The 22,753-nt window shown below is 32.2% G+C and overlaps 9 protein-coding genes and 1 pseudogene across 10 annotated transcripts, besides 5 other annotated features; 7 read left to right on the plus strand and 3 right to left on the minus strand.

The window, feature by feature from the left end:
- Positions 1-3,747: part of a mobile genetic element that runs on past the window's edge.
- Positions 261-2,396, plus strand: TVAGG3_0170590 (uncharacterized protein; the record flags this gene model as incomplete). Its single annotated transcript, XM_051225296.1, has 1 exon — positions 261-2,396. One exon carries the CDS (start codon positions 261-263, stop codon positions 2,394-2,396), a length of 2,136 nt encoding a protein of 711 aa, XP_051110282.1.
- On the minus strand, positions 2,670-2,990 carry TVAGG3_0170600 (uncharacterized protein; the record flags this gene model as incomplete). Its single annotated transcript, XM_001580186.2, has 1 exon — positions 2,670-2,990. The coding sequence occupies one exon, from the start codon at positions 2,988-2,990 to the stop codon at positions 2,670-2,672; it is 321 nt and encodes a 106-aa protein (XP_001580236.2).
- A 1,060-nt stretch (positions 3,748-4,807) lies between the features above and the next one.
- On the minus strand, positions 4,808-5,566 carry TVAGG3_0170610 (uncharacterized protein; the record flags this gene model as incomplete). Its single annotated transcript, XM_051225297.1, has 1 exon — positions 4,808-5,566. One exon carries the CDS (start codon positions 5,564-5,566, stop codon positions 4,808-4,810), a length of 759 nt encoding a protein of 252 aa, XP_051110283.1.
- Positions 5,567-5,575: 9 nt separating this feature from the next.
- Positions 5,576-7,169: a mobile genetic element.
- Positions 7,170-8,914: 1,745 nt separating this feature from the next.
- Positions 8,915-9,101: a mobile genetic element.
- Positions 9,102-10,643: 1,542 nt separating this feature from the next.
- Positions 10,644-11,275: a mobile genetic element.
- A 2,096-nt stretch (positions 11,276-13,371) lies between these two features.
- TVAGG3_0170650 lies at positions 13,372-14,198 on the minus strand (annotated as a pseudogene). Its single transcript has one exon. A coding segment is annotated over exon 1 (827 nt).
- Positions 14,199-14,667: 469 nt separating this feature from the next.
- On the plus strand, positions 14,668-15,286 carry TVAGG3_0170660 (protein of unknown function, DUF4106 family; the record flags this gene model as incomplete). Its single annotated transcript, XM_051225298.1, has 1 exon — positions 14,668-15,286. A coding segment is annotated over one exon (619 nt), but the record flags the coding sequence as incomplete, so codon positions are not given.
- A 1,709-nt stretch (positions 15,287-16,995) lies between these two features.
- Positions 16,996-22,753: part of a mobile genetic element that runs on past the window's edge.
- On the plus strand, positions 17,599-18,042 carry TVAGG3_0170680 (protein of unknown function, DUF4106 family; the record flags this gene model as incomplete). The annotated part of the gene is made up of 1 exon (XM_051225299.1): positions 17,599-18,042. One exon carries the CDS (start codon positions 17,599-17,601, stop codon positions 18,040-18,042), a length of 444 nt encoding a protein of 147 aa, XP_051110285.1.
- TVAGG3_0170690 (uncharacterized protein) lies at positions 18,075-18,621 on the plus strand (the record flags this gene model as incomplete). Its single annotated transcript, XM_051225300.1, has 1 exon — positions 18,075-18,621. A coding segment is annotated over one exon (547 nt), but the record flags the coding sequence as incomplete, so codon positions are not given.
- On the plus strand, positions 20,052-20,588 carry TVAGG3_0170700 (protein of unknown function, DUF4106 family; the record flags this gene model as incomplete). The annotated part of the gene is made up of 1 exon (XM_051225301.1): positions 20,052-20,588. The coding sequence occupies one exon, from the start codon at positions 20,052-20,054 to the stop codon at positions 20,586-20,588; it is 537 nt and encodes a 178-aa protein (XP_051110287.1).
- Positions 20,997-21,389, plus strand: TVAGG3_0170710 (uncharacterized protein; the record flags this gene model as incomplete). Its single annotated transcript, XM_051225302.1, has 1 exon — positions 20,997-21,389. One exon carries the CDS (start codon positions 20,997-20,999, stop codon positions 21,387-21,389), a length of 393 nt encoding a protein of 130 aa, XP_051110288.1.
- On the plus strand, positions 22,064-22,648 carry TVAGG3_0170720 (Poxvirus D5 protein-like family; the record flags this gene model as incomplete). Its single annotated transcript, XM_051225303.1, has 1 exon — positions 22,064-22,648. The coding sequence occupies one exon, from the start codon at positions 22,064-22,066 to the stop codon at positions 22,646-22,648; it is 585 nt and encodes a 194-aa protein (XP_051110289.1).

Here is a 22,753-nt window from a genome sequence, read left to right on the forward strand (position 1 = left end):
TGAGACAACATGACATTTTGACAACAGTCCTGGAAATATGATGCAGCCCAAAAATAAAGTTAGTTTTAAAATTATTTTTATTTTTTTATTCCTATATAAATGACAGCAACTTTATCATTTCTGATGAAAAAGTTATTGATTCATTAGCTGAGGAATTAGTTGTGGCAGAAACTAAAACCCTCAACGAAAGAATTGGTGAAAACAAGATTGATTTACATAACTACCTCAAACACGATGGAGGAAGAGGAAGGAAAACTGGTATGGCTTTATTAGTAAATAAAATTTCAAATTTAACGATTATAGATGTTGATATCAATAAATCGTACAATGATGAACTTAAAGAAACAGTTAGAAAAGACATTTTATCAAAACTTTCGGATAAAGATGTTATCGTTAAAACCGCTTCAGGAGGTCTTCACATTTATTGCAACACTAATTTCTTCTATGCAGTTTCGAACAGAATGATTAAATGTTATTCCTGCAATGATTATGATATTGACATAATGACTTCTATGGATGATTCAAAGCGTTCATTAGTGGTTATGGCTGATTCAAGAGTTCGAAAGAATGCAACAGAACCAATCAAAACATACTCATTCATTCGTGGAAGTTATGACTCGACCATAACCAGAACAGTGAATGATATATTAAATGATTTGAATATTAAGGTAAGAGTTGAACAGAAGAACGAAGAAATAAAGACTATCGTGAATGAAAACAAAGATGTAAACATTGACGATAAACTTGCCCAGAGCATAGTTGATGGCATCAGTGATTTTGAAGTACATAATGACGGTGGAAACATGAATTTAGAAAAAGAAGTTACATTATTCACACTGTTTCAAGCAATTAATTCGTTACCTAATCATTTAATTAATGAAGCATACGATAACGTTTATAACTTCTGCAATTTAACTGAAAATGCAAAAAGTAATTTTGAAAAAGCACGTAGTAGATATGCACATTTAATGACTTCTCCATTTGTTTTGGTGAAGATTCTAAAACTTTATCAAAAGGAATATTATGATGAATATGTTTTACCTTTATTACGTAAGCCAAAAATAACATTTGATATCAAACTTGATGACTCGTTTTTGATAACAGATATTAGACGCAAGGCTGAAAATCATCAGTATAAAAACAGTTCTGAAGTAATTGAGGATTTATCACGTGTAATCCGTTTTGTAGATTGTGGAAATAAATATTTCATTCAAAAGGACTATAATATCCACGACAAAATGAATCAAATATCATTCGTTCTTCAATCAAACATGAAAGAGTCACTTAAAATGATTAAATTATTTAAAGAAGAAGGTAAAACAATAACAGCATGGGACGTACTACTAAATCAATTGTCTTCATTAACTGTTAAGGGTGTTTGCTTTAAATCTGATTCTCCAGATGTTTTCTCAACGTTTCAAGGTTATAAATACAACGTTCTCGAAAAGCCTGATTACTCAAAAATTGAGATGTTTATGAATTTCATTAAAGAAGCCATTTGTGATAATAACGATGAAGTGTATAAATACCTTCTCGGCTGGATTGCATCAATGATTCAACATCCTGGAATCAAGAATGAAACAGCAATTATTTTGAAAGGACTTCAGGGAACAGGTAAAAACAGATTTACAGACATTATTTCTGAACTCCTCGCTGGTTATTCATGTAAAAACATTACTGAAATAAGTGAGCTAACGGGTAATTTCAATTCGGTTGTTGAGAATAAAATGTTTCTTGTACTTAATGAACTCAAGAATGTAGGTGAAGATAGACTCGCAAACTTCAACGCTTTGAAATCAATTATTACAGATAATGCGATTAGAATTAATGAAAAGAATCAACCCAGAAGGACAGCACAGAACGTTGCAAACTTCATTTTGGTAACTAATAACGTTTACCCTGTCAAAATTGAAGTTGGAGACAGAAGATACGTAGTTTTAAGGGTTAATGGTAAATTTAAGGGTCAATTTGATTACTTCAAGAATTTAATGGATTCATGCACAAAGGAATTTTATGATAACCTTTTAACATATTTTATGCAATATGACCTTTCATCATTTAATGTACGAATCATACCGATGACTGAAGCCAAACAAGATTTAATTGAATTATCAACAAATCCTTTAGATGTATGGATAAATACACATTATGATGAATTGTGTGCAGGTATGACGTGTAAAAATGCTCTATTCTGCAAACCATCAGACATGAAAGACAAGAATTTTCAAATGAGCATTAAGGATAAATGTGATAGGAAACATAGAAGAATAGATGGTAAACAAACATGGTGTTATGTTTTGAAAGAAGAAATGAAAGGATTATATAAACAGGTTGAACCAAACGATAATGAGGATTCATTTACTGACGATGAAATACCTGTAAATGAAGCTTTATAAAGTATGATTGGAATTTATTTTTGCATTAATCCTGCTGTGTTGTCTAAATGTCATGTTGTCACACTTTTTAAAAGAAGTTAATTAACCTGGTAGCACATGGTAACATGGTAACACCTTCAGTTATTCAAAAATAATTCATAAGTGCCTTCCTCCTGTGTTGTTGTCTAAATGTCATGTTGTCTCATTTTTTCAGAGAAGTTAAATAACCTGGTAGCACATGGTAACATGGTAACACCTTCAGTTATTCGAGACGTTGTCGAAGAGGAATAAAAATTAAATTTGGATAGAGTTTAAAAATTCATCTTTATTAAATTCATCTCTTCCAATCAATTTATTTATTCTATTAAATTCTTTTATTTTTGCTTCACTCAGTTTAAGGATTGAACGGTAAGTTTCTAATTTTTCGATTATTTCCTTCTTCTCTTTATCGTTTTCGGTTCCATTAGTTTTATGGGCATCAACCCCACCGCATTGTGGCTTCTTTTTGTAATAGCATATTTTTGATTTAATTCTGTTTAGTTTCTTTTTATATTCATCGTCTGGACTCTGAATCTTAATTAAATCAGGACTCTTGGCTGCTTTGTTGTCACTCATTTCTTACGAAATAAAAAAATTAAATATTATTTAAATATAATGGAGTAATAAAATAAATCGGAATTTCTATTAATTTATTGTCAACTTCAACTAATGCATTGCCGTTAATATATCTAACAAATTCAGCTATTGTGTCAAATCTTCGTCTTCTTTTTGTCATTGATTTATCAGTTTTTCCATAATCGAGATGAATCAAAACTTTATCCCCTTGTTTAAAATTCATGAGCCCCGAATTAATTTGTTCACGTTTAACATCATTCAACCTTTCCATTTGCTTTCTAATATATTCCCATTCTTTTGAAATATCATTTTTCATTTCCACTGGTTTCATGTTTATTGTTCTATGCCATGTATTATTGTAATAATATACTAACTGTTGTATGATGGAGTCATGATTTCCATCCCAGTATATCTGACCGTTAACCCCTAACGCATCTCTAAGAGTTCTCATTACCGCATCAACTATTTTATTATGAAACGTATATAGAGAGGATGAAAAGAAAAAATTAATTTGTGGGAAATAATGAGTCATAGTTGCCTGAAATCCTTTATCACCATCACCCCTGATATTATCTACTCTTTCATGATCTAGTAAGTATTGTATAGCTCTTCTTGTTTCCTGTTCTGTTTTCCCTTTCACCGGAATGCAATATAAATATCTAGTGTTAATGTTAATGGCAAATAAATAAGTAACGTTTCCTTTTGAATATTCCAGATGATCGATTTCGTATGAATATGGATATGGTGCAAATGAAGGGCGACTAAATTTTTCCTTTAACGGTTGAATTTTTGGGTCAATTGGTTTATTTAATATTTTGAAATCCTTTTTAAAATCTTTTTGCTTCTTTAATGTTTGAAATGGATATAATAAAGTGAATGATGAAGGATTAACTGAAGGAGGAGGTACTGTCGTTGGAGGTTTTGGTATTGCAAGTGGTTTAATTTTATCTGCTTTGATTTTGAAATTCATTCCTTCCTTCATTAATTCTGGATGTATTCTATTCATTTGTTTTAAATATGCTGTATATAAAGGTTTGATATACTTTCCCGCTTCGAGTTTATGTTGAAGGATGAATTCCAAAAGTTGATCTTCATTTAAAAGTCGGGCTGAATATGGTTTAACTAATGAATCATAAATTAAAGCTTGTGCTTCATTTATGGTCTGAAGAACCTGGGCGTTTTGCACCTTTTGTTTTTGTTCCTTTGGCTTTTGCGGCTCAGGATTATATAATTTATATAATTCATCAATATCTTCTTCTGTTAATACTTTATTTTTGAAATCTTTCAATTGTTTAAGTTGTGATTTAGTTTTTCCCTTTGTATATTCATTATTTTTAATTTTGTCTTTAATTTCAGAAATTATTTTATTATGATATTTCAAAATTTCATTTTTATAATATGGATAATAATATTCCATATCATCACCCGTTATATTATTATTATATTTTTGGAGATATGATTTTAATTCATAATAACTAAGAAAATTTTGATTAAATACTAAATCAGCAATTAAAATTTTTAAATCTACGTTATCCATTTATATAAAAATAAAATCAATGTTTTAAGGGTGCCCACCTCTTTGAATCATAGTATCAAAACCATTATTTATATATTGAATCCCATCATTAACGGTTCCTTCTTCTAAAACAGTATCAAATGGTGGCGGTTGTTGTTGCTGTTGATGCTGTGATGGGATTTAAAAAATTCGTTGTGGTTGATTATTTGGAATCTGAAAGTTAAAACCATTTGGTATAAATCGATTTGGTTCCTTTTGTCTCTTCTGTGGCATTTCATTAAAAATAAAATTTTAAATTGTATTAAATAAATGGCATACAACATCCATTTTCACAACATACAGCCTTAGTGTGTGCTCCTGTTAATGCAGTCTTACCGATTGTTAAGCGAGTCATTGACCCGTTTTTAAGTTGTAAATTAATATTCTGACCATCAAATATCACTTTATCATTTATTATATCCAAATATTTTTTAGGTGTTAATTGCTTATTTTGTCTTAAACTAACACCCTTCATTTTTTGTGCAATCTTTTTAAAATCACCCCCATCAATTGAACCGTTGAATGATGTATAACACTTAGGACATAAAGCAACCATGTTATCACCTTGTTTCTCAATTGCTAAACCCAATAACTTCTTCTCATGTGCTTTTTCTTCAGCTTTATTCTTTAATTTAGGTTTAAATTTCTCATCAAAACAGAAGAAATCAAATGGTGCGAATTTGAAAATGTTTTTATCATAAAATTGTTTATCGGTAACAATTGCTTGAAATGCTTGAGTGTTAGGAAGATTTGGGTCGCCAGCGATTGCCCAATAAGATGAATCAGTATCACCTTCAATGAAATGAAAACGATTAAGATTCATGCATTTATACATAAAATCATAAATGAAAACCAAATACCAGTATTTAGCATTATCTAAAGTGAAGAATGCCTCTTGTAAACATGTATCACATCTATAAAATCTATCTTTAAGCATCACTTGATATGTATCCTCACCTATTTCTCTTATGTTTTTAAACTTATTTGACATACATGCAACGCGTGCCCTCTGTGCATTCATTATTTTAGTTATAGATCCAAGGTGATGTGATTTTTGCATCCCTGGGATGGACGATACACCCAAAGTGTCACCTTTTTTGGGATAACATGAATTTTAAATATCATGAGAGTTCTGCAAACCATATGCACAATATCTATTCAGCCTGACTTCTTGTATATATGAGTTAGACTTCTTAAATATTGTGCTTGGGGCGATATAAGTATTTCCGAGATTACCATCGTGCTCTATAGTATGCTACTTCTCCCTGGTTCTAGCTCAGTTCCAAGGATATTGGCGTTCAAGGATTTGGCAAGGTCCTTCCGAAGTCTCTCATTCGATGAGAGATTTCGGAAGAATCTTGCCTTAAAGTACTCCAACTCTTGTTCTTTTGTTCCTAAATAGTGAGAAAAGTTATTTGACTACTTAAGGTAGAGATTATCCGAGGTCCCTCATTTGATGAGGGGCCTCGGATAATCTCTGCTTTAAAATTGTACACTTGTAGTCCATGAGAGTGTAAGTATACATTGATAGGACAGCTTTCTTCTGAAGTCTTAGATTTGATGAGAACCTCAGAAGAAAACTGTCATATTTTATAGTAAAAGGAGTTTCAGGAGCTCCAAAGCTCCCTTTCGTAAGGATTAGGAGCTTTGGAGCTCCTGGTTCGGAGATTGTGTTTCGCATCTTTCATCAGCAAAGGACATTTACCATCTGGGACTTTGTTGATGGAGACTCAGGAGCTCCAAAGCTCCCTTTAGTAAGGATTAGAAGCTTTGAAGCTCCTGGTTCGTAGACGTGTTTCGCATCTTTCATCAGAAGAGGCCCAAATGGTAAATAGCCTCTGCTGATGAGCTTCAGGAGCTCCAAGACTCCCTCTCGTAACGATTAGGAGCTTTGTAGCTCCTGAAGGTAAGGTAGGATTGCTCTGATCTCTAATCAGTAGATGCCATGCCTCATTATGAACTCTAATGACAAGAGATCAAGAGCTCCAAGGACTCCTTTTTTAGTTAGTGGCGTTCTCACCATTTAGTAGGATTGCTGATCCTACTAATGAAGTGATCACTTAGTATACGTTTTGAATAAATTGAATTTTTTTTAGAATTTAGTATTTTTTATAGACATCACATGTATATTATAAATACATAAATATATTCTTTAATTCAAAAAATTCAATTCGGTTTTGGGATGGGCATCCCAGCCCCAAGTATTCAATTTTATTCAATTTTTAAGAATTTTGGGTTGGGATGCCCAGACCAAAACAAGCTTTATATTTGATGTGTAGATACGTATGTGTGCATCATTGTTGTGTTATATATTATGTTTTTAATGAAAAAAAATCTGATTCAAAAAAATTATCACTAATTAGTTGATAATAAAGAAAAAATAGATAAATTGTATGTTTTGAGAGTATTTATCCACATTCACTCATATGAATTTCATTAAATAGTGTCTTTTTACTCCCAAATTTATTTTGAATTATTGAAATCAAAGAAAAAAAATCAGAAAAATTTCTCGAAATTTTTATTTTCAAAAAAAATTTGGATTTTATATTGAAAACTGACACTGGGAGGACGATAGGGCTGGGATTGGAGATACCCCGCTCACTTGGGAAAAATACGGATCTATATTTTAGTCTTTGCGTAATTTTGTGTATTCATTGCATCGTAACCATATGATCCATTAAGTGAAATTTTGCAAAATAAACTTTTTCCTTTATTTCCTTCTAATTCAGCCTTTTGTCTTTCGTTCATAAATTTGTTCGCAAATTCATTAAAACAAGTGTTTTTAGTAAATGTTAAAATTGATTGAATGTCATCAATGATAAAATGAAATCTGTCTATTAGATACCAAAGATAATAAGAAGAAAATGGTTGATATTGGTTGTGTGTTGATGCTAACTGAGTTAATTTCCTCTGTTTCTGGTCAACCGGTAGATTGTTTGATTTCATGTAATTATACATAAAACTGCCAATTGTTTTTTCATCTGTGATAATATCTAAGTTTCTTATTATCGGTAAAAAGTTTATGTAATCATTAATGTATTTTTCATCAATGTGACCCTTTACTTCAGCAACGAATAAAGTATTTTTCTTCTTAATTATTCCCAGTGCTTTTGCTTTCTTTGTTGCTGTATCACAAATGATAACACCATTCAATCTTCCCGGCATATACAATTTATGGTCAGTATATTGAATGAAATCATGAGGATTAGATGAAAATGATGAAGGATATAATGAATTAAAATCAACACCAACGAAATGAGTCATAATGTTGGTGGTGTCCTCATTTGATACAGTTTTAGTTTCTGGATTATATGCAAGTTTATTAATGTGCGTGATTCCTTTAAGATTTACTCTATGTTGAACATTTGATAAACCACCAGTAATTCCATTACGGAGGATGTGATAAGCTTCAACCGAATCTAAAGTCATTGGTAAATTATTTTTTAATGCGTAATTTCTTAAATTGATTCTTAAACGTTGAACATCTTCATCTTTATTTGATTTTACGACATTGCAATAACAACACATTAACTGACAATTTTCTTTAGTATGTGGTTTTTCATTATCGATTCTATCCAATGTTGGTTTATTTGCATATGTAAACGCTTTACCACACATTTTGCATTTAGATGAAAGGATTAAATCGTGATAGTATTGAAAATCATCCATTGAAACATTATTTTTAGTATCTCTTTCTGCTTTTTCATCTTGTTTCTTATATGATTCAATTTTATATTTCCAATACTTTTTCGTTAATTCAAAACTTGATTCCACATTTTCTTCTTCTGGATATGTTTCGTTAGGATTGAATTCTTATATGCTAACGCGTAACGAATCATTGAAGCATTCGATGATAAAGAAAGATTATGAAGCATGTCAATTTTATAAACAAATGTTTCTTCAATAATTTTATCAATTGGGTCAATCATAATTTCAACATCTTTATTGCAATAATGAATAAAATATTCTAATCTATTCTTAAAATTTTTAGCATCATTGAGATATATTTGATAATCACTATCTGATATAGTTTCTTGAGTTAATGCTGAATAAAATGAATCTTTCGTGAATGGTTCCTCTTTATATAATTCTTCTTCGTAATTTTCCCATGTGATGAATTGATAAGGGAAAAGGATTTAACACGTGATTTATTGTTTCCGAAATCTTGAGTGAATTGGTCTAATGTCCCACCCGCTATATAATTTCTGATGTCAATAAATCTCAATTCATATGGAACGTTTGTTTTCTTTACAATGATTTGCTTAAATTGTGAAGATGAACCCAGCATTGATTTTATTTTCCATTTTGCAGTGTTTAAATCACGAAGAATTAAATTTAAATCAAACTTTCCCGAATTAAAACCTATGATATTCACTTTATTGAATTCCTCATCTAGAAGTTCTTTAAATGCTTCCTTCTGTTTTTCATTTAATGTATGAGACAAAGTCCCCGCCGTTTGGTCTGAAAGACCTTCAGGACTCAAAGAGTCCGTTTGCGACTTCATTAATTCTTCATATTGTTCAATATTTGATTTAGCAACTAATGAACAGGTTGAAAATAAAAACTCAATCCAATCAGAAATAAAAGAATCACTCGAAGTTAAGCAAAAATTCCTCGTATATGTTTTATCGTTTAATTTAACTGTTGATGATACCATGAATGGTTTTAAGTAAGCGTTCAAAGTTGCACACTCAGAAAGTTGTAATTCTTCTTTAGTCTCTAATGTTTCGAAGTCAAAAGTAATATAATATCTTGTCGGTTTATAATATTTCTGCAAATTGTGAGCTAATAACCACTGATATATCTTCTGTTTTGTAATATGTGGTGCATATGGTTGCTGGGTCTTTTGCAATTGAACGTCTTGAATTAATCTTCCATTATTTTCTTTACATTTCTCACAATGCTTTAAAAATCTTCTTTGGTTTTTCCTTTCTGGATCATCACGGATAGAATAAACTTCTTCTTTACAATATGGACAAACTCTATAGCCGGTGAGTGCTTCAACGTCTGTTATTCTGTCAGCGTGAAGTTTTCCATTTGGACTCTGTGTTAATAAAATATTTATTGTTTCAAATTCTGGATCTATCATTATTGAATCCACTAATGGAAAGTCTACCTTATTTATGTCCACGTCTTCTGGTTGAGGATCACAATAATAGAAATCAATATTAACATTTAACATTCTCGCTAATCTCTCACTTTCTGATGAAATGTCAAACCCTTCATATGCATCTATTGCTTCATTTAAATAGCTTCTACGAGTTTTAGGATTAACACCATCAGGAATGTTATAGAAGCGTTTTAAATAACCTTCTACCTTCTGCTCTAATTTGATTATCATTCATTTTAGCTGTTCCGTTTTTGTTCATTTATGTAAGAATAAAAAATTAAAAAATAAATAAAAATAAAGTTTATTTTTTAAAGCCCATAAAATGAATTAAGAACACATAAATTTTTATCATCTGCGACGTGACGAATACATTTTAATTTACTCAAGAATGCGTACCCTGATACATTAAATCTAATTCCTGTCTTATTTAATTTCACAACTTTGAAAAGGAATGTATGAATAGCTATAAAATGATGAGAAGATGTTTTATGGGTTGCTTCCATTTTTTCTGAAATAAATGAATAAATATAATGTTTATAAGTTTTCATATCTTTTATATTCTTAATAACGAATGGTATAGACCTTTCCACTTCATCTTCCTTCGGTGCTGTTCTTTCATATGAAACATTATTGGTATCTTCAACAATGAAACCACAATCACACAAAATTTTATAGGTTCCAATGGTTTCTTTTGATATTTTATCTAATAAATCAAAAACTTTATCAACACCTGTGCATTTATTTAAATAATAATTTGTGTAAATATCATGATCTTCTTTCTTAATCGTATTAGTTGCATATGTCACGTTTTTAAGAGCTTTTTTGAATTTCTCAGAATCTAAAGGTGGTGAAAGTAGGATACAGGAGTATTCTTCATTATCAATAAATTGTAACTTATGTTTACGAATAAATTTAGTACCTTCTTCTGAAAGTGTTTCGTCTATTTCACCATCTAATAAATTTTGTGTTGATTCTGAGACATAATTTTTATATCTTTCTTCATGAGATTTCTGAACTTCTGATTCTGAAGCTGGGATATTCATTAAACCCTCTACTTCATTTTCATTATATTTTTCAACTTCTCTTAATTCCTTAATTTTTTCATCTATTTCATCTCTTATTTTTTCCAGTCTTTCAATTTCATCGTATTCATCATCTTTAATCCGTTCTTCATAATATTCAGGGAAAACATCAGGTTCTTTAGGTTTTTCTTCTTCAGATGTGGGATATAAGAAATTTATAACATCATCTTTATTCATTTTTCCATCATAATCTAAATCATTTAATAACTCGGCAAATTTTTGACAATTTCTTAAATAATATTTACTAACTTCATAACACAACTCATCTAATATATCCTTTATTTCCTCGTTTGTGAATCCTAATTTTTTAACGTCGTTAGTTTTGACGCTCATTTCATACGAATTAAAAATAAATTATTCAAAAATGTAAGACATAATTTTTAAAGTTTATTTTTTAAATTTTTTTTTATTTTTTTATTTTTTTATTTCATTATGGTAGTGAATCTTTTATTCATGAAAATAATTATTTCTAATTTCTTTTACTCTCTCATACATACTAGATTTAAAGAATTCAGAACATTTCCCATAATCTCCTAAATGTTTTCTTATCCCTAACGTGTGCCAGTTATTATATGAAACTGAATAAACTTTATCTTTATCTTTACACCTTTCATCACTTCCAATATATTTATATCTCAGTTTTGATTTAGCATTTTCATATTCATTAACGTTTAATAATTCACAGTCTTCCTTTTTAAATATATGTTTAAGATATTCAGGATTTAATACTCTACGTTTATATGCTCCTAACTTAGTTCTAAAGGTTTTTCTACAAAATTTAGGAATTCCATCCTCTTTAATGTCATCAATGATTTCCATTTCATTATTTTCAATTTCTTCTTCTCGTTTATGAGGTCTTTGATTATGACTCCATTGATTCCATGAAATTAAATATTCTTTATCATTATATTTATACCTCATTAGCTTATTTTGGCTTTCATATTCATTTAATAATTCACAATCTTCATTTTTAAATTGAAGTTTAATCCATTCAGGATTTAAACAATGTTTAATTAATCGCGGAATATCTGACATCATCTATATATAGCTTCTTTTATAAAAGATAAAAAATAAATTATTTTAAAATTAATGTTAATTTTTTAAAATGTGTTTATAAATAAATATATTTTAATGCATCGTCTATATATAGATGTAACAAAAAAAGTCACACAACCCTTCCTATCCTACTACTTCTATTGGCGCATTTATTTCTACACGCCAATAAGGAAGGGAAAATTATAAGACACCATGGTGTCTTCAAAACGCTAATTTTTGATATTTTTAACAACCCTACCCTTTCGGCAATTTGTGGACGATTCCGAACCCCCTCATTTTTGAAATTTAATAAGAAAAATAGAATCTTTATTAAATATAGATTTTAAAAAACTTGGTTATAAATTACGAAATTTTCTCACTTGGGCTAAAAAGTGACAATTTGGTCGGAAGCCACCCTTAAGGGTATTGAATAAAAATTAAATAAATGTAGAAGTAATACTTATTTAACATGAATAAGATGTGTTCATACTTGAATTATGTTGTCATAATGGACTTTTTATTCAGTTATTCTTTTAATTTTATGGAATTCAAAACATTATTGAATTATTATTTGGATATCTAATTTGATATGTTAACGATCAAAATGTTCGTCTGTTTTTGGTATATCCTCTTTAAAAACCTAAAAAAATGCAAGGTTTTAATTCAAAATGAGTTGAGAACCTTATCTTTTTGACACTACATTGAATTTTTACACCGATGATTTTGGATAAGGTTAGTTAATCATGTAAAGAAAGAGGATTGTTTAAATAAATGAAAAATATGAATAAAAAGATAATTGTCCTAACTGATGATAAACATGAAAATTTTCCAAAAAATCTTATCGTCCTGCCTACATCTGCAACACCTACATCTTATCTCTGAAAAAAATATGTATTGCAAGAAAGAGATAGGTACAATTTAAATCTCTTCAATTTAATTTTTCCAAAACATACATACGAATGCCAAAAGAAAACTTATAAGACTACTTTTTATAGTTTTGACATAACAGTCAAAACAATGTTATAGAAATCAACTTAATTTCGAATAAATTTAAAATAAGTTGGAAAATTTCCTGAGTTTTTTTAGTAATTCATATGGATCTTTCTTTTATTGAGACACTAATTCTTAATTAAGGTAGTATATCAATCATAATGAGGTTTTTCAAAACATCAATTTAATAACACAAAATGCCTTATTTTTGAAATATGAAAAATGTGTCATCGTTGCGTATTTTTGTATTATTTATCATGCACATTAGGTCAGGTGAGTGGGGCTTCCAGGCGCGTTGCGCCTCTAGCCAGAAAGTTTTTGTTAAAATTAAAATTTTTTTCTGAAATGTTTGCTTTAATGTTTTTTCGGATGGAATGAACTGGATATCGTCTGAGTCTTCGCTTGTTTCCTCCTCCTCTTTTCTTCGTCCGAATTGTCTTCATCTTCACAATAACCAGATAAGATGTGTTTGTGGTTGTTCTGGTTTTTTGAGAAGCATTTTGGCTGTGCCAGTAAAAACGAACTCAAGATTTTGATAGAATTGTCTGCTTGAGTGAGTGAATTTGCATACTGTAAGTGGCATTGCAACTCGGTTTGCTTGAACAGATATTATTGAAACTTCTTCTCCATCTGGTATCCGTTCAGGAATCTCTAAAGCGGCTGTTGTTATAATATGCATATTGTTTTCGTAATGCAATTTTGGATATATTTCGAATGGATGTGCAGCTACACCAGCTGGAGCAACAATGGAAAGATTCCAGGAGAAAGAACCGCGTTTGTTTTCATCTTCTTTCCAATTGTAAGTTAAAGGATAAGGACGAAAGTCGTTGAGTGTTTCATATAGCTGTTCTCTTAAGTTTGGTTCACAGCAAATAATGAACTCGTCAATTGCTTGAAGAGATATCATAGTTGAAACATAAGGCAAATTCGACAAGAAAAAGTCAACCATTACTGTCGGGTTTTGAACTTTGTTTTCTAATGTTTCGACTGGTTTTATTATACTTTTGAAATATCTATCATAGTCATTGTTGTCTGTTAAGGACAAATTGTTTGGATAAGCTGCAATGAGTCTTCTATATCTTGCTTCTGTTGTTGAGAATGAGAAGACACCTTCTGGTTCTGTAGGAGTGTAAGTTTTTAGTTGAACTTTGCGTATGTTTGGTGTCTGATTTGAGTCTGATTGGACTGAAACAACTTGAGCTTCTGTAGTTTGTTGTGTTATTGTTTGTTCTGAAGGTTGCTCTGATGTTTGTTCGACTTCTGCAGTTTCTTTTTGGTTGAATTTGAGCTTCAATTTGTGTCTGATTGGAGTCTGATTGGACTGAAACCTGTGTAACCTCTTTGGACATACTAGTAAAGTATGAGGATATAAGTGTTTGACCTTTAAAGAGCTTTTGTAAAGAATTGTCAGTCATGCTACTACTGTGGTCTTGCATTAGACAAAAATGAACTGACCAGAAGTTTGTGGAAAATGAATATTGAATAAAAACGTTTTCGTCAACGGTAACCCCTCTATTTTTTATTTTATTTAATAGTTACCGTTGGAAAAACGGTTTATCTCAAATATTGAATGAACTATAAACGTTTTTTGTTTTCTATATATACTTTTTTGTCCAACGGTAAAACTTTTTACACAACGGTTTTTGAGAGTCGTCGCCGTTGACTTTTTTGTAGAGCACTCAAAATAGTATAACTTTGTCCGGACAAGTAAGGGTCTATCGTCGCTACAGGAAAAGTTACAGGCGTTCCAAGGAAGTATACTTTGAGAAGCCTTTTTCCCCTTATAGAATGAGATAAGACGGTTATTTTACAAAACTGACAACACTTTGACCGAGTAGTTTTTTGTGCTGAACAAAAAGTGTCATATAAACATCTGTCAAAAACCGCTTTTTAACTTCACTTAAAATGCCACGTAAGCTACGTAAGAATATACGTAAGAGGAAGGGAGCATTGAAACATCCAATAGTAAAACTGACACCACAACAACAGTTGCAACAACAAATGATGAATGACCCCACTATGTTGCAACAAATGTCAAGCAACCCTATGCTTTTAAACCGAGTTATTGGTGCACAGAGTGGAGGTTTAAGAGCGGCACTTTTAGCGAAAATGGCAGGCTATGGTGGAGCTGCAGACGGAACAGCTTATAACCCTCAAAGTCAAATGAATTTGAGTTCACTCAAAAATCAAATAACAGATGTCAAAAAGTCAAACATAGACATACAGAAACAAATAAGTGAAAACGAAAAGAAACTAGAATATGACAGACACACAAAGAAACTCAATGAGTTAAACGTAGAGAAAAAGAAGAAAGAAGAACAACTGAAAGAACTAAGTACAGAGGAATATGCGAAAAAAGTGTCAGAAAAAGCAGCAGAAGTAGCAAAAATGGAACAAGATGTTATAAATTTGAAAAACCATACTACTCAATATAAAGTACTGAAAGATGAAGAGATAAAACAAAAAGCCCTGAAGACATATATGGATAGCGATGAGTATAAAAAAGAAGTTGAAGCAAATGTAAAGGCAGAAAAACTTTTACAGTTGCAAAACCAAACCGTACAGTATGAAAACTTAGCACAAGAAAGTAAAAATAACGACGCAGCCATGCAAAAGGCAATGAAAAGCGCAGATATTATAAAAGCTAATAATGACTGGTTAGATGCCCAAGCCAATGCTAAAGCAGCCCAACTTATAGGGTCAATAAGGACAAAAATACAAGCGGATGAAGACAGTTCAAATGAAGCTTTAATGAATGCTGACTTTAAGAATGCCTTCGAAGCTCTTCATAGTAAGGTGAAACTAGTGAACGACTTCTCATCTGGAAAGAAACTGAAGTCTGAAGGTTTCGACAAAGAGTTAAGAGAAGTAGCACAAAATATGACGAAAATAACAGATGCAGCAACGAGACAGGCAGTTCAAAGTGCCTATGACGCCGTTAGAGCAACTGTTGTGGAAAGTCAAGAAAAAGAGTTACAACAGACCAAAACAGACCTAGTAAATGCTTTCTTAAAAACGAAAAGTCAGGTAGGACATTATGCTGCAGATGGAACATATGTGCCAGCTGGTGGAACTTATATACCACCAAACCCTCCAAGAGAAGCACCTGCACCAGGACTACCTAAAACATTTACATCGTCACATGGACACAGACACAGGCATGCACCAAAACCAACACAACAACCAACAGTTCAAAATCCAGCACCACAACAACCAAAACCAACAGTTCAAAATCCAGCACAGCAACCAACAGTTCAAAATCCAGCACCACAACCAAAACCAGCACAACAACCACCTCCACAACCAGCACAGCAACCAACAGTTCAAAACCCTGCACAACAACAACCACAAACAGAGCAAGGACATAAAAGAAGTAGAGAAAAAGGAAACCAAGAATTCTTAAAAATGCTTAAGGAAGATTATGGTTACCCAGATACTCTTGACTTTAGTGACAGATATAAAGAAGCTATTAGAAAGTTCAAGGAAGGAAATACTGACCCGAACCTATTTAGCTTTATGGTTCAGCATAAAATCGGATATAATCTCAACCCTGGAAAATACAAGCTCGTTAAGGGATATGATTTAATAGCATATCATCCAAATGACATGAATGAATTTACTCCGAGATATTTGATGTCAGAGCTAAATGATAATTCAACTCTCTTCATGAAACGCGTAAAAAATAGAGACGGAACGAAAGAAGAAAGGTTTATGAGTCCGGATGACTTAGATAGGGAACTTTTTAAAAACGGTCTCGGAATATATGAAATGCCAGCAGATGAGGTACAAGAAACTCAACAGGAAGAAGTTCAGATACAACCAGACATGGAAGAAATAGTTCAGCAACAACAGCTAGAAGAGCCTGAAGGAAACGAACAAGTCCCTCCTTTGGAAACTAACTTCACAGAACTAGATGAAGATTTGGAACAGCCGAAAAATCTTGACCCTCAACAAGAGTATGAGGTGAATATGGAATCTTTCCAAGAGTCTAAGAAAAATTCGGCTGACATAGTAGAAGAATATCGAAAAATGTTCACCGACATACAAAAGACTCCAACATCAGATGAAAATATTCAGCATAGAATGGAAGTACTGAAAGAAAATGTACGCAAATACAATAATCCTTTTTACTTACGACCATATAACGTTCAATCTTTGGCTGAACTCGGTGAAAATAAAAGGTTAAATTTCAACAAAACATATAGAAATGAAACATTGTTTAAAGTTCATTCAGAACCTAACCAATATGGAAACAAACCTACTTTTGTTTCTGCAGACTATGGAACTACAATGAGATGGGGTCATAAAGCTAATCCGGATAGGTGGTTCATAAACTTACAACCTCAATTCCAAGAAGTTGTAGACGCAATGGAAGTGAATGGTGAACCAGATATAGCGGGTATTTTCAGCGCGGCTTTAATGCCATTGAAAGATATGAAAGATGCAGATATTTTGGACCAGTATGAAATGAACATGGCTGATGGAAATATAACACCTGACGTTCTAGAACATTTATCTCAAAGAACTACACAGAACCATAGAGATGGTATATTTGGTGAAGAGTTTAGAAAGAAAGTTAGGGAGAGAGAAGGAAGAGAACCTATTGTACATGACCTTGCAAACGAAAGTTTGCAAAATGTCATAAAAACTTACTTTGCAGACAATGAACTGAGAAGGGATGAATATTTAAGAAAACTCAAATGGACAGTACCAAATGAAATGTTAGTATTGAAAAACATGTTCCTTGACAAAATAAAACCAACTACAGAAATAAATGACGCAAGACTGAAACGTTGGGTAAAAGCTTTCCCATTCACAAAAGATATTATTGGTTACATGGAAAGAAAACCAGAATGGCTACAAAAACATATATTTGGAAACGAGCTTATTCCATATGGACAAGCTCTGTTTGAAGAGCTTGAACCGGAAACTCAGGAAAGAGTCATGCAAACAATAAGCGAAGACTCAAATACAAACTATGACAAAATCTTTCTAGGATATAGGTTACCTGAGATGGGCGACCAGAGCCCAAAGGCAAAAAGGACATGGGAAATTTACAACATACTAGGTGAACATGAGGCAAAGATGCAACAACTTGAAGCAGAGGGCAAGTTACCAAAAGCGACACCAAAGAAGAAGAGAAGAGTAGAACAAAGTGAAAGTAGTGAAGAAGTAACTTCATCTAGTGAAAGTAGTGGCAATGAAGGAAAAAGAAGAGTTAAAAACTCAGTCAGGAAGAAAGTAAAGCTTGGTCCGAGTGGGTTCTATTATGACATATAAATCCAACTATTCTATATTTTTACCCATATGAAATGTACGCCGCTCAGAATATAACGCCAACAGTTTTGGATGCCATGAACGGAAATGTTTCCGAATGGTATAACGAATGCGACAATGCCATTAGAAGGTCAGAAATAGTTCCTGGAACTTACGAATATACAACTGCTGTTTCTTATGGAAACGTAGGTGAGTTTGGAGAAGGTTCTTCAACAACAGTAGATATTGCTTGCGACAGGTTTCATATTATTTCTATTGACAACTCATTCTTATACGTGGAACAAGACATTGAAATAAAACCTTCTGCCAAGTTGTCTGACAAGAAAGGTTGCAATGGAATTTTCTATGTCGGATACCAATATGCTCCAGAAGTTTTCATGGGATATAAGATATATTCTAACTCTGACTTAGTTCAAACAGTAACATGGGCAAACTATGAATGGTTCGCTTTGAGAAACTCAGTACAACCACAAGCTAGAGAACAAACAGACCAGTATGCAACTATTGAGAAAATAAGAAGACTTGACCCTAACGTTCCAGGAGTTTATGTTAACCTTTCTGGACAAACTGCAGCAGCAGTAACCAAAGTAAAACTGAAACTTAGAGTTCCTTTGTCATCTTTCCTCATCTTCAGGTTTTTAAGATACTTGCCAAACTGGGCAGGAAAAATTTCTATCGAACTTACTCCAAGCAAAAATAACTTAGTCATTGCACCAACACAAGACCCATTCACATTACTGTAGCTGACTGGTGGAGCCAAGTTCTTGAATTTTGCAAAGACAAAGTTGACTTAGACTTTGGTTTCTCAAACTTCAACACTGAAGTAAACTATTATTTCAATGCTGCTGGAACTGCTTGGGACCCAGTTAAGTTCACATGCGAAAGTTTGAATGCAAGAGAATAGAAAGCAGACTTGCAGTCTATATGTTGGACCCAGATATTTCAAATGCTTTAGCTGCCAAATATATTGCAGTTCCACTTATGTTCCCTATACACCAAATATCTGTCAAAGACTTTGCAGGTGAAGTTGGAAACCAAAGTCTGGACCGCAGGTGCAAGAACAGATATTGCTTTAACAACTGCAATGAAACATGCAGATACTATGTTTGTACTGTTCAGACGAACTATAAATGACTATTCTTGTTTCTACAACCCTGGTATTAAATATCATATAAACATAGATGGCAAATATTATCCAAGAGAAGAATATTCTACAGTTGAGGATATGAGGTCATACAACTTGACATTAGATGCTATGAACTTTAACAACAACTTCACAACAACCATTAACCCTGAAATGCAAAGTTCTATTATGCCATATGTGAAAGTATGGACTCATACAGGAGGTCAAAAAACTCAATATACAAATGGAGACCGTTCAAACTTTTGGCTTGGCATTCCATTTGCTGACTCAGAAGACTTTATGGGTGGTATTTCAACTGTTGGTACTGTACAAATACAATATACTGGTGACAGAGACGGTCCAGATGAATTGAGAGCAAAGAAGTTTACAAAACCAATAGCACTTTTCACGGAAGATGCTCTTTTGAAGATTCGTTCGATGAAACCTGCTGGGGCTCCTCAGATTGGCATAACGACAGCTTCCATCGAGCAGATTTTGGCAGCAGGTCAGTAAGTTGTTCTTGAACTGACTTCTCTCCGTCAAATATTGACAGTACGCCAGTTTTGACATAATATTGTATTATAAACTTTCCTTTAGTAATATCTGTAAGTTTTGAAGTTATATTTTTGTCTGCTTCAAGAACTTTCACCATTTCAGTTATACCAACTTTCTTTGCTTTATGAAAATATTTTGGTTCAGCAAATATTGCTATTCTATAACATTTTCCATTGTTTGTGTAAAGAACTATTCTGTCAATGTATTTGTATTGTTTGTGAGTATAAACTTTGTTCTGCTTCAATTCAATAAGATATCCGAATACGTCCATCTTTTTATTCTAAGTAAAATGTCATTTCCGAAAAATAGAAGCGTAAGTGTTTCAAAAGGTTTAATGGCGGTGGCAGATGTGAAGTTAAATTCACCAACTCAAACAAACAGTCAAAGTGTTGTTGTCAATGTCAAAGACAGAGATGTTGAAGTGGGGAAACCATACGAAGACGAAGATGGTATAACAATTGTTCCTGTAAAAGAACAACCAACATATCCTGAAGTTAGCAGAGACTTAAGTTCTGTTGCAGATATTCGAAACGACTACCAACAACTGAAAGACAAACTTCAAACTCAGGAGAAGATTTGTCAAGCTTTAAGTATAATGTTAAACTTGGTCGAACACAACCCTGTAAAAGTGAACTCATATGTCATTGCACCTCATGAAGTTTTGAAAGAACTATTGAAACTTTTGACAGAGGCAGACGATATAAACATCAAAGAAATAGAACCCGACATTAGTTGCTGTGGTGTTTCATATAATGTCATTGACAAGATATACGTTATGAAAGGAGGTGAAACGTTGAACTTAAAATATAGTTTCCCAGACGTTATAAAAATATTTGACGACCACAACATTTCATTAAAATTTATTTGCTAAGTAAATGGCAGAAGACATAATGGTTTATACTATTACGACTAAAAACCCTGAGTCATATAATTCTATAACAACAAACTTACAAAGTCCTCAAGGACGATATTGTAAACTAACCTTAAACACAATGACGACTAAAGCCTGTTTTGCTCTTTTGACACCAGAAGACTTTATTGTTGTGAATGGTAAAAAATACTCCTTTGAAGATACTTACTCAGATATACCACCAACAGGTTTTGTTGACTTATTTAATACTTTAAGTACGGTGTAACATGTGCTGCAACTAGAGCAGGTTTCATTATGTTTGGATGTCCGACTGAGTTTACTATAAACGATATGAGCTATAATACAAAACTTATTTCTGGTTTTTACTACCAACAGTTTCCTATAACAGGAAAAGGTGTCATACAAGGAATGTCTATTCCATTGACATTAAGCACACCAATCTTATATATTGTTTCAAACTTAGGTTCAAAGTGTTATTCGAATGTCGACAGAAACTATTATGACCAAAAGATACTTATGCGTATAAACAATACTTTCTCTGCTGGTTTGCCTATTGTTCATTCGAATGCAGAATTTTCAACCTTAGTGAACTCAAACACTTTGGCAAGTATAACGTTGACATTAGTTGACGCAAACTTTGTTCCTGTAAAACTTTTATGTCCTATGTATTTGTCAATGACGGCAGAAAGTTTCGAATTGGAAGATGCAACTGGTGAAAGTATTGTATTACAAGAACAACTTCAACAACAAATAGCTCAAGAACAACAAATGCAACAAATGGAACAACAAAGTCAAGAATAAAAAAATAATATTTTTTTATTTTTATAAAAATGTACAGAATAGATGTTTCAGATTTTTATGACTTCCAAGCATTCAGAAATATGTGTCCATTTAGAGACTATAACAAAGCAGTCGAGAATTTGAAACGTTTAGTCATTTATGTTGACTCTGCCCCAGAATGTTATGTCATGAAAGAATGGGATGTTGTCTTTAACAAACCAAGAGCAACAATAGTTTCAGAACAAGAATGTAGACAGAAACTTAAGAAAATAAAAGTGTACAAGTTGGAATGAAGATGTTAGATGCTTGGGATATCTTATTGTCAAAGTTAGAAGATTTTTCAGTTCGAGGTATAAAGTTCTATACACCTTCTCCAAACTTCTATTCTATCTTCACTGGATATAAATACGAACAAGTAGAATGGAAAGAAAATATTATAGAAGCTTGGTTAGACCATGTCAAAGAAATTATATGCAATGGAAACGAAAGAGTTATGAGTATATCTTATGTTGGTTTGCAAACATCTTACAACATCCAAGTGCTAAAAATGAAACTGCTCTCATTATAATTGGAAAACAAGGAACTGGTAAGAACACTTTCTTTACAGATTTTGTGCAAACTGTTAGAGGCTATTCGAACCCGAATATGACAAACTTAGAAAACATCTGCGGTAAATTTAACTCTCAATAGAGAATATGAAACTTATAGTTTGCAATGAACTTCAAAGTATAGATACAACAAAAGTTTTGAACTCAGATGCTTTGAAGAGTCTTATAACAGACAAAGTTGGAGTTGTTGAAAGAAAGTATAAAGACCAAAGAGTTTGTGAAAATGTTGCAAACTTCATTATGGTTTCAAACAATGCTGTTCCGATGAAGTTAGAAAGTTCTGACAGAAGATATGTAGTTGTCAGAACGTCAGATTCTCATATGCAAGATACAGAATATTTTGACGACTTAGCAGAAACTTTGACATCTGACTTTTACAACCACTTGTTCTCATATTTCATGACATTAGATATTTCTAAGTTCAATCCAAGACAAATTCCACATACCGAAGAGAGACAAACATTGTTAGAAGCAAACAAGAGTGTATATGAACTGTTCATAGATGAAACTGACTTTGAGTGTTTAGATGAAAGGTCATTGTACGATTCGTATAAACAATATTGTCAAGAATATGGTTATATGGCAGCTTCTAAACGAACATTCTTGGCAAATGTCAAAAGTCTTTTAGATGTTCAGAATGGTGTATATACAAAGAAAAATTTTTCTGAGTAAATTTTAAAAAAATATTTTTTTATCCGATAGAAAAGATGACGAAATATATTCTCAGTAAACAAGTACATGTCAGGACTTAAAGAAGAACTAGACCCATTCACATAT

This window comes from Trichomonas vaginalis, chromosome IV (assembly GCF_026262505.1).
Source record: "Trichomonas vaginalis G3 chromosome IV, whole genome shotgun sequence".
NCBI lineage: Eukaryota > Parabasalia > Trichomonadida > Trichomonadidae > Trichomonas > Trichomonas vaginalis.